The sequence below is a fragment of the Taeniopygia guttata genome, chromosome 13 (assembly GCF_048771995.1).
Source record: "Taeniopygia guttata chromosome 13, bTaeGut7.mat, whole genome shotgun sequence".
NCBI lineage: Eukaryota > Metazoa > Chordata > Aves > Passeriformes > Estrildidae > Taeniopygia > Taeniopygia guttata.
In genome coordinates this window covers 6,525,445-6,540,641 of record NC_133038.1, presented here as the reverse complement: position 1 = coordinate 6,540,641, position 15,197 = coordinate 6,525,445, and the positions used below count along the sequence as shown (strand labels likewise).

The following is a 15,197-nucleotide window of genomic DNA, read 5'->3' as shown; positions in this document are numbered from 1 at the left end:
GTGAATGTTTCAGAGTGTGTGGAACACCAATTTTGCCTTCATCCCCATCCTCTCTGCCGACCTCCCTTGTTTTGCCTTCATCCCCATCCTCCTCTGCCGAGTTCCCTTCCTGCGTTTGTGCTCAGTAGCTGTGTGTACACAGAAACCTATTGCTGATAGAAAAGTCCTTTCATTGCCAGGTTCTGCTGTAGGTCAACAGAGGCAAGTAAAACCAATAGTGAAACAAGAACTTTGCTTCAGCAAGACCACATTTATATGTAGAAAGGGTCCCTCTCATAAGGCAATATAAAGATATAAGATTTGCAGGACCTGAACATGTCTGAAAAATTGCTTTTTTCTCCCCCATAAAATAAATTGCCTGTTGCTACAGGAATTACCCTTAGACCATCAGGCTGGAGCATTGCTAACACCTCATGACGCCTTCATTCAGTGCCTGATACTATCTCTGAGCAACTGTTTTCTTCAGCAAATGTAATGCTCAAGTGCTTTGTGAGTCATTTGATTTTAATCAAGTCTGTTCATCCATCACAGTCCTGCGGGTCACTGGCTGGGAGAGACGGTGCCAGCCAAATCCCACGTCCTCCACTTTATGACGGGGCACTTGATAATCAATCCAAATCATATGGCAGCAGGTTTTGAAGTTGGAAATGAAACTTGTGCTAATTTATCAGTGTTCTGGGAGCAACTTCTGCTGCTGTTATTTATTATGCAACCAAAAGGGATAAGACCCCTGGGCAATACAATGATGGTGGGATTTGGCCTCTGTTGTGTAAATTTACTGGCTGATGCTGGTTAGGAGCTATTCCTGCAATGTGTGAATACAGGGCTGGTTGTAGAAAACCAGAGTGATGGTGAAGTGGGACAAGTATTTGCTGTGTTTGCAGCGGTGGCTGCCTGTGCTGGCTGGGGGAATTCATGTCCCTTGTCCCTTCACAGGCTGCTCTTGCTCTGCCTGTTCACTCTGGTGCGTGGGGCTCTCCCCTTTGCTGGACCATTCTCAACACCCTGAGGTCTTGCTCGTAGCCAGGGAGGCCTAATTGTGGTGTGGTTATTGGTGTCCAAAATAATTTCCAGGCTTTTTCAGATGAGTGTTGTTGACATCTGTGCCCACTGTGCACAGAGGTGTGAAGGAGGTAGCAAATTTTTATGGAAGAAATCTGGTGTTAAAATCATCTTTTTGGTCATGATGCAGCTTCATGTATTACTGCCATAGCATCGTGCAGGCAAAAGAAAAAAGCACTTTGGGCCACATCTACCTTCCCCTGTCATCTTGATTTCCCAAAGGAAAAGGCTGATGTGACCACATGCACATGTACTCCTTTTCATCCCCAAAGATAAATTTGAGTCTGTGGGCTACTTCTGCCAGATTTGACAAGGAGTGAGACCTCCAAGATAAGCCATTCCAAGTCCTGGGAAGAGAGACATGAGCAAAAAAAGGTCCCCAAAAGGAGGGGACACTGCCATGTGAGCTGGCTTTATCAGACACTGTGGAGGGAGCCTGCCTGGGTGACAGCACGGAGGAAGAAGCTTCAGTCAGATTTTGAAATCAACCATGGATACAAGTGTGTCACGTATTTCCTTCTTTCTGGCACAGGGACTGTGTGGGGGGGGTGCAGTCTATAAAATCACGAAGTCACAGGAGTTGCATTTGATGGATTTAGCAAGGCTGTGTTCAGCAATATGAGAGTAAAGAGCCAGGTAGGGTTGGCATGGAACCTTCTGTGCTTAGTCAAGGGCAAGTTGAGACTGATAACAATAAAGCAGGGATGCAGCCAATGCCTCTTTTATTGCTTCATATCCTAATTTTAATGGGAAAGCTGTAATTAAGGGAATTTAGCTCCAAGCTATGACCTCACAGGGTTGATACATCAGATGCAGCCTTAAAAATAACTCATCAGAAATCAGGGAGTCTTCCTTAGCAGCTCATCTTTTACCAATGCAGTTCCTCCTGAAATACTGGTTTCCAGGCCAAAACCTGGACTGGAATCCAGGGGACAGAACAAGGCAGCTTTGCATGCAAATAACCTCTCCAGAAACATCAAAAGGTTGTTCTTTCCTCTGCTATTGTCTGCTCATCTCTTCTGTTCTAGAAAAAGTGATGGAACACTACTGAGTACCAACTGTCCACCATTAAAAATAATGGTGGAAGTATCCTGCTAGCAGGTGATGGAAACTTTTGCCCTCAGATGTCTGCTAGGCATGGTTTCTGTGGGGAGTTTCTGAACAGCTTTGTAATACTCTGCTCTGGCTTTGTATTTGTGTTTCAGAGCTCCAAGGAGCTCTCTGATGCTTCAAAGGGAGGGTGAACCCTTTTTCTGGCAATTATTTGATAAGGTAGGAGTTAAGGGAATTGCTTGATGTTGGATGATTGCAGCACTACATGAAAAGATGCCCAAAGCTTGAAAGATTGAACTTTGATGAGCAGACAGCTTTTAATTCAGCCTATCTCAAGGTAACCATGTCTGCAGTGGCTGAGGCTGTCATTGGGCGCCACCAGAGTTTAGACAGCACCAACAGAGAGTCCCCAAGCCTGCCACAGCCGTGGTGGGTTCCAAACTTTGCAGCTCTGCCCTCCCCATGCCAGTGCAGCACCTGTGGGTCTGTGCTGAGCTGCTGAGCGATCCAGGGTCATAAAATACATCCTGGCTCCTTTCTCCCAGGGTTGCTAAATACTTTATGCAGGTCACCGTGGCCCCACAAAGCCACATGTTGGCAGAGCAGGAGGGTGGGCTGGTGATGGACAGCAGTGGGTGAAGTGACACGTAATCAGCAGATCATTTGTTTGCAGACTTCTTATCTGGAGGCGTTTGCATGAGAACTCTAAATCAAGCAAAGCTGCATGTGAAAGGCACTCCTGACTTGCAGGGGAGGTCACAGAAAGGGTAATTTTGTTAAGCTATTGAAAGAATAAAATAATCATTAATGAGCTGTTCTCTCCATTAGTGAAGCGACTTTTATCTGGAGATGTAAACATATTTAGGAGCATTAGGAAGAAGAAAGATGGGGGCCTGTGTCTTTGATACTGCTCCCTTAGGGCTGGTTGTTCAAAATTCAGAGTATTGGACCCCAGATTCAAAGCAAGGACTGATTCTGGCTTCAGGTGAAACCATGTGAGCTCTCAGCACTTCATAGGGCTGGTGTGAGAACTGGGGTGTCCATGACACAGCAGCTAAAATTAGTTTAAAAAAAAAAAAAAAAAAGGAAAGAAGAAAAAAAGGAGAAATCTTGATGGGAGAAAGTATAAAAGCCAAAAACCTGCCCAGTATCAGTGGCTGATGCAGAAAGAAAGTCCTGCTCTCCTCTCTGCCATTCCCTGTAGCAGAACCATGTTGAAATCAGTAAATATTGGGCAACTTTGAACAACCAAACAGTCCTGCACAGCAGGGTATCACCCAGAGAGCTGCAGCACAGCCTCAGAGCACATTGGAAAGATCAACAGAGCTGCCTGGTCATGGTGTAAAGTTCACTTCCAATTCTATGTGAAGAATCATTGCATTTCTGTTCCTCTCAAGCTAGGAAGCTGGTCCCATGAGCAAACCTTGGGAAGAAGTGAAGGGAACACCAGTTAGTGTTTGGGCTGGAGCTGGTGAGCACAGGAGTCCAACTCCCACAGACCCATGTCAGCTGTTTCTCCCTAATTCCTCAGCTTCCAGCTCTTTTCCCCTTGGTTCCCACTTCTCTTCAGTCAACAACCACTGTTGCTTCTTGGGTGCTTTCCACACAAAACTAAGAATGGTTTCAAATGGAAATTTGCAAAAATAATAGCAAGGAGGATCTCCTGGAACAAAAAAAAAGGCCCCTGTGGAGTTGACAAGGCTGCAGTAATGAGAGGAAATTAGCACCTCAGTTTAGCTTTGGGTAGAGCCTGTCAAAATCTGTTAAAAATGATTATATGAATTTCCCTCCCCTGACTCTCTTATACAAGTTTTAAAATGAAAAATGTGTTGTGCAAGGAAGTTCTTCTCAAAAATCATTAACTTTTTGATAGGAAAATATGTCTGTTTTGGTGTTGGCCACAAAGCCTCATATTTTTTCCTTTGGTTTTACAAAAGCTGGACATTTTGATCAAATTAGCTTTTCTTTTGCGCAAGGTACAATTGAAACCTCTCCCCAGATAACAGTTATCACAATGATGATGACAACACAAGGTAAATTCTGCCCATTTCATGAATGAGCCCAATTTTTATTTCTCTTCATCACAAAAGTCATCCCACATTTGTTGTACACATTGTTGGTTGCTGTGTTACGGGACATATCACCAGGTATCAGATGCTTTACTCTTGCAGAAGCACTTCTAATGGAGATGGAAGCTTCTGTTGGCTGAATTTTAGAATAACAGCAAAAAATAATAATACAAAACAAAAATATCATCTTCAGCTGCATAGCAAATATGGATCAAAAATTTTAACACTGTATCAGATCACAAGCGTAAATATACCTCACCATAAATAAAATTCATTGTACAAAATAACTCAAGCAGCTTTTCATACAAATATGGTACATTTGACAACAGTTTTTGAGAATATTTTCTTGGTTTTTTACACCTTTGATTCTTTTCTCTTTTGTTCTCCAATACACATGAACCTACTGGACTGGAGTAATGCAGAGGAAAAGGACTAATGTTGTTCAGTGCTACTAAGTGCTGTCAGAATTTAAAAGGAAAACCACTGAAGTGCTGAATTTGATCTAGTTTGCTTCCCCTTTCTATTGTAGCATTGCAAGTCAAGTGTAGCATCATCCCAGAAAAGCACGTGCACTGCCAACAGTCACATTTTATAATGTCAAAGCCAGAGAGAACATTAAAATAACCCAGTCTGACTTCACTCATGGCACAGGCCATCCCTTCTCCCTGTAATTTCTGTATGGAGCCAACAACTTGTCTTTGGAGTAGACATTCCAAGTGGTGGCTGGTGAGTGCTGGGCAGTTTGCAGACTACTTTAGCATAGCAGGAAAATACAGGTAATAAAAAGCAAGTCCACTGTCAGTGGACTTGGGAGGATTCATACAGGGATCAACATTTCCCTAAGAAAACAATATTAGAAGTCTGCAGATTATAAAAGACTTAAAAATACAGAACTGAAGCACAACTGCAAGGAAGACTCCTAAACTTGGCAGAAAGTCTGCAAGTATTCCTGATCCCCTGGCAATCCATTATTATTTAGCCCTACTCTTACAAATGTGCTCCCTATTTCCATTAACAATTATGACATTTAAAAAAGCACGGGAGGAAAAAAAAAAAACCATTCTCAATGGAGTTGTTTAAAGACCTAAGCCTGGACCTTTCTCATACAGACAAAGAGGGTGAGAAAATTGAAGCTAAGGAGAATCTTAATCCTTGAGATAATCAAAGGACAGTAACATAAAATCTCAGAAATTAAGACTGTGATTATTACGAGCTGATATCTCATACTACTTGAGCAACAAGGCAAAAGATCTGCATACACTCTACCATCAAAACACTTCACATTTTGTTCATGCACTTTGACATTTTGCTCAAAACATTTAATTCCTTGGAATCTGGAAGGATTTTACATTTTTGCTAGCAAATCCGAGGGCAACAAATAGTTTCAACTACCTGTTCTTTCAAGTACAGACTGTACAAGTACAACAACTTTCCAGTGCAACTGTGTTTTGCAGGGTTGTAGGGAATTATGGCAAAACTACAGGAAAAGAATGCAAACAGATTTACAGATTAGTAGGTGAAATATCTCATGACTCACTCCAGACCTAAACTGATGAAAAGAGGGATTTAAATTCACCTTATTATATCCCATTGTGTCTAGGTAGCTGATACTGGGCCATTTGGTACAATTCATCCTTTTGTAGCAACTTCTCATTGATGCTGGTTTCCAAGAATATTCCAACATTCTACAGCTTGTCAGATGTAACAGGACACTTAATTTGTGCTGTGCCTAGAGGTGGCTCTGAAAGCCAGACAGGGATTTGTGCCAACTTTTCAGCAAGACTTTCATACCAAAATAACAAGCACTTGCTATTTAGGTCAGGAAAAATAGATCTTGGTCGGATCTATCTTCCTTGCATCGTTTTCCACAAAAAATAAAGTGCTTGATTCTTCTCTTCCTTTTAAAAATATATATCTCTAGATACCCTCACTCCAGTAGTGTGGAAATGTTGGATCATGATGGAATGCCAGAACTGACATCCTTAGTGGAAGAGTAAGTAGAGAGCAAGCCCCAGATGCTCTTCTGCTGCTCTTCCTCACTGCACAGAGGAAAGAACTGGCCTTGCTGGGCTGGGTCCTTCCCTGACACTCCAAGATTTCAGCCAGACTTCCTGAGATTTCATTTCACTTTCAGATTACTGTGCTGCACCATTTCCTCCCTGCAGCTGAAAAGGTCTGTCTCAGTAATAAAAGGAAACTCAAGGTGTGAAAATGTCCAGCACTTGTCACATGTGGGGTATTGTGATTATCAAGGGAGTAGGTGATGAGGGTCTGGGAGCACAAACTCATGCCACACATCAAGATCTCCTCTTGCCAGCAGTGGTTTGCTGGCTGTTCTTTCTGAAGACAAAAAACTCCAGCTCAGATATTTCTACTAATTAATTATATGCTCCCTCTGAGAGAATAAATGCCCAGGCTCTGCCTTTTTAACATCTGTAACAGCATGCAGTTTACAAGGCATGATGAAATGCATGGAACAAATATATATTATCACATCTGGACACAGCAATTTTTTCTGTGGCCAGGCTAGAGCTGAGGAAACACTGCCAGTGGTGAGGCCCGCATCATTTTCTCTTGGAACACATGGTTTGATCTCCTTTCACATCAAGCCTAAGCTTTTGTATCACTCCAATGACACTGCTGAGGGTTAGAAGCAAGTTAGACCAGGAGTTATGAAATCCTCCTTGAAGTTCCACCTGAATTTCTTCTCAATATCTGGGGATCTTAGATTAGCTGAGTGGGAAAAGGCAACAGACTCCAGTGTTCTCTCTGAACATCTCTGAACTGGGAAAATCTGGGTATTTTTTTAAAGCTTATCCTATATTTTATCTTTTCTAAACAATCACATAATTTCTGAGTGATGGGAAGTTTCCTAAGCCCTGCTGGTAGCCACCATTCTCTGGAGAAAGGTATTTGTTTGTTGTGCCACTAGGAATTTGTCTAAACCAAGGGAAAATAGCACCCCAGAACACAAACAGGTGACACACCCTGGCTCTCACCCTTAGTTGAAGAACAAAGATCCTGTATGTTCAAGGTAACTACACCTGCATCCTGTCAGCACCAGTGATTTTTCCACCCAAACTAGTATGTTTCAGAGCACATTCACATGAATGCAGCCTCTTCTGTAGTCCACAGAAAATCTGGTTTAGTCCATAGATGTGTCTTCAGGGGAGAACCTCTGCATTAAAATAAGTGGACATCCCACAGCATGGAAAAAGCCAGGCCGTTTTCTCTTTCCCCAGCTCTCTGAAGTGCTCAGGAGTTATCTGGTGACTGCATCATTGCTATCCTCAAGCCCACATGCCAAAGCTCAGGGAAACAACTGCTGGAAAGGCCAAGGACACAGCAGAGAGCACAAAGCTCACTCCTGCCTGGGTCAGGCATCCATCCACAACTGGCCTGGCAGCGCTCCTCTGCACCCAGCACTTGATCCTCAGGGCAGTGCCATGGGTGACATCCTGCCTTCATCCCTTCTTCCCCTCGAAGAGTGGATCAGGGACTTGTCCTCAGCCCCTGCTGCTCCTTGGCTGGTGGCACAGGTCATGGGGGTGTTGATTTGTCCTGCTGCTTCTGTGGTGGGAGCGAGTTCCCAGCGCCGTGGGAACGTGGATATCTCCCACCCGAGGCTGCAGTATGGCTTCAGAGAGATGTGTGGACTGGGTGAACCACGGGGAAAACCACTTCATGGAAGAAAAGCACATTTTGCCCACCCACCCCCACCCCCCTCAAGTCCGAAAGCTACGAGTAAAACCGATCACAGGGATGGTACAGAGGAACATGCACTCACACGGGGCGAGGGGAAGGTGTGTCCTCGTGTGGGGAGGCAGACCCAGCCTCACTCCCTTGTCAGGCCTCACACCATCACGTTTACCCTTCCCTTTAGCTGCTTTGGGTTCAGTCCCTGCTCCCTTCCCAACCCGTGCAGGGTCCATGTCCACACTAGCAGGTGGTGGCCAGTGACTGGTGGATGGGGGGCTGGAAGCAGCGCACGTGCTCCACCGTGGAACTGTCTGTTTCCACTGACTTCATGTACTTGTTCAGGATGGCAAAGATCTCGTTGTTCAGGATCTGATACTTCCTGATCCTGTCGGCCATCTTCTTCAAGGGCTGGAGGGATGGTGAGGGAGAGAAACAGAACATGAAGGGTCTTATGTCATCTGACCAGCCAGGAAGTAGCAGCAGCTGAGCCCTGCTGCTGGAAAGCTCTGCTAAGGCAAAGCAGCTCTAACACATGTTCCTGTTCCACTTAGCACCTCACAGGGACCGGTGACTCGCTTCATTACTGGGTTTGATGACTCAAGACAGAGCATTAACAGGATCACCGAGTGGTCCTCAGTTAACCACTCCAAAGTCTAGGCTCCCAGCTGCTTATTGATAAAGTCAGTGAGATCACAGGATGGTTGCTGGAAATACCAGCTCCTCAGGTCCAGCTTCCCAACCCCAGGAAGAAGAGAAAAGCTTTGGGAGAAAAAAGATTTGATTTTCAAGCCAATTAAAACCTTGGCCTCTCTGCTGAGACTGCAGATGGAAACCTTACAGCAAGGGCAGCCAGTAGGAATAAGATTAACACCAGGCTTTGCTGTAATTGATGAATTTGGACAAAGCAGGATAGGAAACAGAAAGCAGTGTGCTGGTTTTGGTCCTTTGGGACGTCACCCTTCAACTTACCACGTTTTTTATGATTTCATCTTTCCCATCCTGCCTCTGCACCTTCAGCAAGTGGTAGCAGAAGTCAAAGAGGTCAAAGCGCCGCTGCTGTCCAAGGAGAACAATGATCGAGCAACCCGCCCAGTTCAGACCATCTCCAAAGCACTGCCTGGGGGGAGGAACAGGGTAACAGGGTGATGGGTGGGGAGAGATGACAGGATAGAGTTAGGCAAGAGAAGTACCATGCCACCAGGAACTTTCTTTGGTCAATTCTTTGGTGAACTGGGTTCAGTCCTGCTCCTAGAAAGTGAGTATACACCTAGAGAAAATTAACCCAGAAGGAGATAATACAGAATTACACCCAGGCCAGGGTGAACCATGATGAACCACAGGGTAAGATGGGTGAGGACCTAGTATTGGGTTGTTGGCCTATCCACCCATCTCCTGCCTGTCACCTCAGGCACATCCTTTTACCTTGCTCTTTCCTCCAGCTGTTCCAATACAAAACTGAGCACAGCCAAGCCCTTTCACCAAGGACCCACATTCCCCCTCTACCTCCACAGCAGCTCTCACTGCAGCTGAGGGCACGGCGGGGGCTGGCCGGGCCCGTCAGCCCGTGAGCAGCCGTGGCAGGAGCTGGCTGGGGACACTCACTCTGCCGTGAACTCGTTGGTGCCCACGGGGATGCAGTACACGAACTGCATGGCGCTCCAGAGGCGGTGGAACTCCACGCACTCGTCCACGTGCATCACCCCGTTGGTGGGGGGCGGCCCGCGCCAGATGGGGTCCTGCAGGTAGCTCCGGATGCGCGTCAGGATCACCTCGAACATGGAGAGCCCGCAGCACAGCCGCTCCTTGGTCAGCAGGTCCCCCTCCCGGGCGATGGCTATTTGCTGAGGACAGGGACAGCCAGAGGGACACCAGTGAGGATGTGACCCACACCCGCCGGATTTAACGCTGCCTGGTCTCTCCCCGGCTCTGTCCAACCTTACCTCTGATGGCTGCTCCCACCAGAAAATGCTCGTCCCTCAAACAGGAGGCTTAATGTGGTGCTCTGCTCTATTTCACCAACCTCAGGATCTTTTGGAGTAACTATGTACGTCAGAACAGCAAAGCTGAAAGCAAAGCTCTGACCAGAAATACCGATCCTTAATTCTGCTAGCATGCTGCTCTGCCCTCTTAGTGCTACTCAGCGTTTCGTTTCAAGATTTTCATTTCATCATTCATTAAATGGGTTTCGTCTCATGATTTCTGCAGATTATGAAGATAAAACAGGAGAACAGGGACATTTTGCTTCCCAGGACATTGCCCTCATCTCTTCAAAATGCAGATAGCCTATGGCTTTCTCGATTTCCTTTGTAGTTAGGGTTAAAAAGCTCTGAGGAAGATGAGAAGCCACTGCAAACTTGATACAAAAAAACCTGTGGTTTATAAGAAAGCCAAATAATTTTTTCCCAGATGTGGAAGCTTTACACGTGTGGATAATTTCTGTGACATCCCCACTCAGATTTAGATATACAAATCTGGAATAGCTCCACTGGATGAAGTTATTTTGGCTTTTACACTAGAGGCAAATTAAAAGACAATTAACTTCATTTCAGCCCTACTGCTCCCCAAGAGGACAAAAAAAAAAAAAAAAAAAAGAAAAAGAGGGATTTAAAACAAGCAAGCAGTGCCTTCCCCCAAGCTCACTGAGTGGTGCAAGCATGAGGGTCTCTCTCTGCCCTGGTATCCTCTTAGCTGCCCCATTTCCTGCTGTTCCAGTGGCAGGACTGACTTCTCCTTGCAGTGTTGCCAAAAATAACTCATGAAATGGGAGCTGGGTGCTGTCAGAGCTGTGCCTGTGGCTGTGGGAGGCTCTGGCTCTGCCATGCTCACCTTGGCAGAGGAGTGGCTGCACAGGCAGAGCCTTTCACCCCTCCCACCACTCTGGAACAGGCACACAGAACACGTGTGACATTTACTGAGACCCTGCCTATTCCAGAGACTTCCTGGAGCTTTAAGCAGTATTTAAGCATTTGCTCCATTCCCAGCTGTCCCTGCAATGCCTATAAGAATGTTATCCCAATCAGTCACCACGGGGACTTGCAGCAGCTGGGACAAAGGGCAGGCACATGCCCTGGCCAGACATACTCATTAAGAACATGAATTATGCTTGGTTTACTTGGGTCATCTTCATTCCACTCTGAAAAATGCATGAATGTGCTTGCACATCCCCATTCCTGATTATCAATTTATGCTGGCAGTAGCCTCAAGCATTTTTAGTTCGGTTGCTCTTGAAATTAGAAGCTTTGCAATTCCTGCTTGTGCCACAATTTCAAGGATGTTCTGGGGACCTCAGCTTAATTAGTGTTCAACTAATAGCAAGTATCAAGGGAAAGCTGTCATCATGTGCAGAGGCCATATCTGGTGTGGGATCCCTTGATCTGTTAAAAGCAGAACAGCATCACTGGTTCCATGGCACACACCTGCATGTGTCTGCTTGGCAAGTACAGGTTTATTTCATCCAGCTTTTTTAGCGAAAGGCTGTACACTGTCCCTCTCCTCACCTGCTCCAAGCTCTTATGGGCACAGATCTGCACACACTGGTCTATCATGGCAAAAGGAGGGCACAGTAGAAACAGAGCCATTTCAAATATAAATTATGTGTCAGCATTGCTGTTTGCTAAAACATAGTGATAAAAGGGACACGTTTGAGAACAAACTTCTCCAGTGATCTTAGTACACGATTTCTGAAGAAATCTTAAATTAGAAAGGGATGCATCTGGCTTTCAGTGTAGGTAGCGCCATTCAGTTATGCACACTCACAGACAGAATTTGGTTCTAAGATTCATCACAGTAAGACCAGTCTTTGATACGGGACCACCATCCTGGGGTTAGATACCTGAACACGGGCAAAGCAGCTGGAGAGCTGTTGGTCCCATGTTCAGAGCTGCCTCACAGTCTGGGATCCCACTGATTTCTAAGATCAGGAGAGGAAGGATGCTCTCAAGGTAAATTGCTACAGGATGCCATTGTGCTGACTCAATTATTCCTTCTGTCTTCAGAAGCAAATGCTCTGATTATTTCCAGGGAAGAAACCAGACTGACCAAGAACTTCTGAAAACCTCTTACTAAATACTTTTATGGTCAGCATTAAAGGGGAGAGGATTCCTTTAATGAACCACTTTGACCCCCCTGCTTCTTTATAAATGGTCCCTCAAACAGCTGCTTCTGGATTTCCAATGCAAAGTAATTATTTACAGCAATCATTGGCAGTTTTCCTGCCATTGCACAAATCTAGTTTTGATTTTCCAGTTTTTGAACCTCTTTTACGGCCTGTATACCGGTGAACTTGACAGAACCCTACCCAAAACCTGCAAAAACCCATAGATCCCCACTATAACATGCATGGAGCCACCTTTTGGGAGAGGCTTTGGGCAGGCAACTTCAGCTTAGATTCTGGACAATTGTTACAAGGCATTTATGCATTCTGTAGGAAAAAATCCTGTATGACCTGTGTCCAAAACTGCATTTCCAAAATGCATGTCCAAAACTGCATAAAAGGAGCAAGCTTAGAAGCTATGGAGGCATCTATAGAAAGCAACTCTTGTGTTCATTTACATTTGAGCTCAAAAAAATCTGGTACCCAACTGTACCTGTGTGATGAATATGGGAACAGTTTACAGAAAAATAACTTTTTAGTGGGACATGAAATATTTTTTGTTTTCATCAAAATTATAACTACAGCAGAGATAAGCAACGAGTGGACTCTAATAGCAGAATTCAATGATGATTTTGCATGGAAAGAAGGAGAGATAGAAAGACCAACACAAAGACACGAAAACACAGAGGTGAATTCTTTTTGTCGAGTGTCTCCTTTAAAAGGAAGTGTCTACAGAGTAAGTTAAATCCTCAGTTACCCAGCCAATTTCTGTTTCAGATGATTTCCAATGATGCAAAGTTCAAAATGTCCTTGATCCATGAGAAAAAAAAATACAGGAACAAATATCAACCACTTTCTGCCTGCCATAGATCTGTCACCTCCTACACCAGCTGAGTGTTCGTTCCATTCCCTCATCAGTACATTACAGGAAAAGGGTGTTGATTCATTTGATATGTGAAAGATTTTTATCCCATCAACCCCAAGCAAATGGGTACTTGAAGTTTGATTATTACTATCAATGGACCTCAAATTTTGCCCATTACACTGATCAGTCTAGGGAGATATTTTAAACAGTACTGAGTTTCTGCACAAGAGATCTTTTCCAAGCTGAGACCCACGTCAAGAAGACACTTAAATGGAGCCGTAACTTTAAGCATGTGCTGAAGCTCTAAGCATGTGCTAGGAGGGAAACCATTCTCAGATGTTGTCCTTGACAGGGATGAGCTCAAATGGACCCCACTGCAGTCCTAAAATGGGATCCCCAAAAGTGATGGCAATTGATTTTTAGGACAGCCCTGCAAAGATTCTCTTCAAACCACTCCAGCAATTTTCCATCTTTAAAGTGGAGATGAAGAGGCTTTTGGAGTTGTTCTGATTCAGAACTGGCTTGTAGCACACTTGCTCTCCACCTCCCTGCCAGCTCTCCTGACTGGAGGCAGCAACATAAATTGTGTGTGGTGCCTGGACCCACTTACAGATTTCCTTTCTGAGTGTTTGCTCGGGCAAGGATTCGGATTTGCTCGTCCAATTGATTTTTGGGGGGGAAAAAATCAATCAATTAAAAAAAAAAAAAAAGAAAAAAGATCATTTTCCCAAGGCCATGCAGGCCATGTGGGGACTGCTACGAGTTTCCAACAGCCATCCCTTCCAATGTAATCCTTACCTGCGGAGTGCCCAGCCTCTCTATTAGGGGAACCAGGTGAAGTGGGGCATACTTGGCTTCGAGACGCTTCATGCGCACCTCCAAGCGTTCTCCTTCTGTCAAGCGAGCAGCAAACAGTGAAATGAGAGGAGGAAGTGGAGACCCGCGACTTTCCGCAGAGTTTGCTCAGAGCTGCCCCCCAGCAACCATCCGAGGAGCCTGTGGGACCAGGGAGCCAAAGTGACAGCCATGAGGGGCCAGTGATGCAGAGGAGGGAGGGATGGGCGAGTGCAGTCTCAGCAGCAGCTTTATCACACATGTCCAAAGCACGTCCCTGGTACCGAGCACTCCTGTTGAGATGGACATTTCATGCTGCCATTCTCCAAAGAGGCTGTGAAATGGCTTCCAAACCTTAAGGGAACCCCCGAACTGACTGAGGTTTCAGGTTGTAACTATGCTACAGGAAATGCACCCCTGACTTTTGTTCTTTTGCTTGCACCTGATGTTTGGCTGTATCCACTGATCTGTTTGGAGGGGGAAGCAGGGTCAGAGCTAATCCTGAGCAGAGATGGGAGAGAAAACAGCCTCTGGGCAGAGACCTCTGAGTCTGCCCACTGCTTCCCTCTCAGCTTCTTACCTTTGATGTAGACCCTGGGCAAAATATTTTGGAAGGGAGCAGCATGCAGCAAATCACAAACTTCTTCCTGGGACTGAGGCAGGAAGAAAGAAAGATAAAGTAAGTTAAAAAATACCTATGGGGGAGACTGAATGGCTCAGGGGCCTGGGCAACACTACAACAGTTCACACCTACAGCACCTATTCAGATCCAACCCAGCTCAGTAGTAACTCCAGTGGTTTGAACTGAAATGATCTAAAACTGGAAGTAACACTTCAGCTTCAGTCAGGGAGTTTCCCTAACTCAAATATACTTCCTGCCTGTATAAGGCCAGACCTTTATACTAATTTTCTGTCCTCCTTACTGGTCCTGAAAGTAAGAGGGGGATAGAGAATATGGAGGTTTCTATTTCATCTTACCCTGAATGAATTCCTGCAGCCTGTTCTTTAAGGGAGTGCCCAGGTGGAAATTACCCTTTGGCTTACTTATTTTAAGAAGTGTACATGAAAAATATACTGACATGTGGCTCTTCTGCAAACAGGCAGATCGTAACTGGTCTGAAATTATTTGGTTGTTGGTGTGGTGTACTCAGCCAGTGCTATCAGAATCCCAGTGGTGCAGGCACCAGGAAGAGTAAAACAGAAGTCCAGAGAGGAATAACACCATGAGATGCCACCTTAGGGGACGCATGCCAATGCACTTGAGAAAAAAATAATCCCAAACACAGATGCACAAGGAGGAGAAACCTAGAAATAGGCAGGTGGTGACTGAGGAGCGATGGCCGACAGTACATTGTACACGAGTCTGCAATGGGAAACAGCAGCGAGGAAACCAAAGCTGTTCAACACAGAGGCATCGTGTCACGACAAGGCATCAGCCTGCTCCTGCAGCAGCCTACTCCTAGGACATGCTTTCAGTTCTGAGCTCACTGGAGAGATGTAGACACACTCGGAAGCAGATCAT

General features: G+C 45.3%; 1 protein-coding gene across 5 annotated transcripts in view; it reads right to left on the bottom strand.

Annotated features, from left to right (window-relative positions):
* Positions 1 to 4,149: 4,149 nt before the first annotated feature.
* CYFIP2 (cytoplasmic FMR1 interacting protein 2) overlaps positions 4,150 to 15,197 on the bottom strand; it is a 50,411-nt gene continuing 39,363 nt past the window's right edge. For 3 of the 5 annotated variants that reach the window (XM_012574938.5, XM_012574948.5, XM_002198040.6), the window contains exons 27-31: positions 14,256 to 14,328; positions 13,640 to 13,734; positions 9,486 to 9,724; positions 8,853 to 9,000; positions 4,150 to 8,291 (exon numbers count right to left, since the gene is read on the bottom strand). In XM_012574938.5, the coding sequence (XP_012430392.1) occupies positions 8,124 to 8,291; positions 8,853 to 9,000; positions 9,486 to 9,724; positions 13,640 to 13,734; positions 14,256 to 14,328 (723 nt within the window). In that variant the 3' untranslated portion in view covers positions 4,150 to 8,123. Of the gene's footprint in view, positions 8,292 to 8,852; positions 9,001 to 9,485; positions 9,725 to 12,644; positions 12,786 to 13,639; positions 13,735 to 14,255; positions 14,329 to 15,197 lie in introns of those variants that run through there. The other 2 variants (XM_030284176.4, XM_072935109.1) reach the window with 2 other exon arrangements.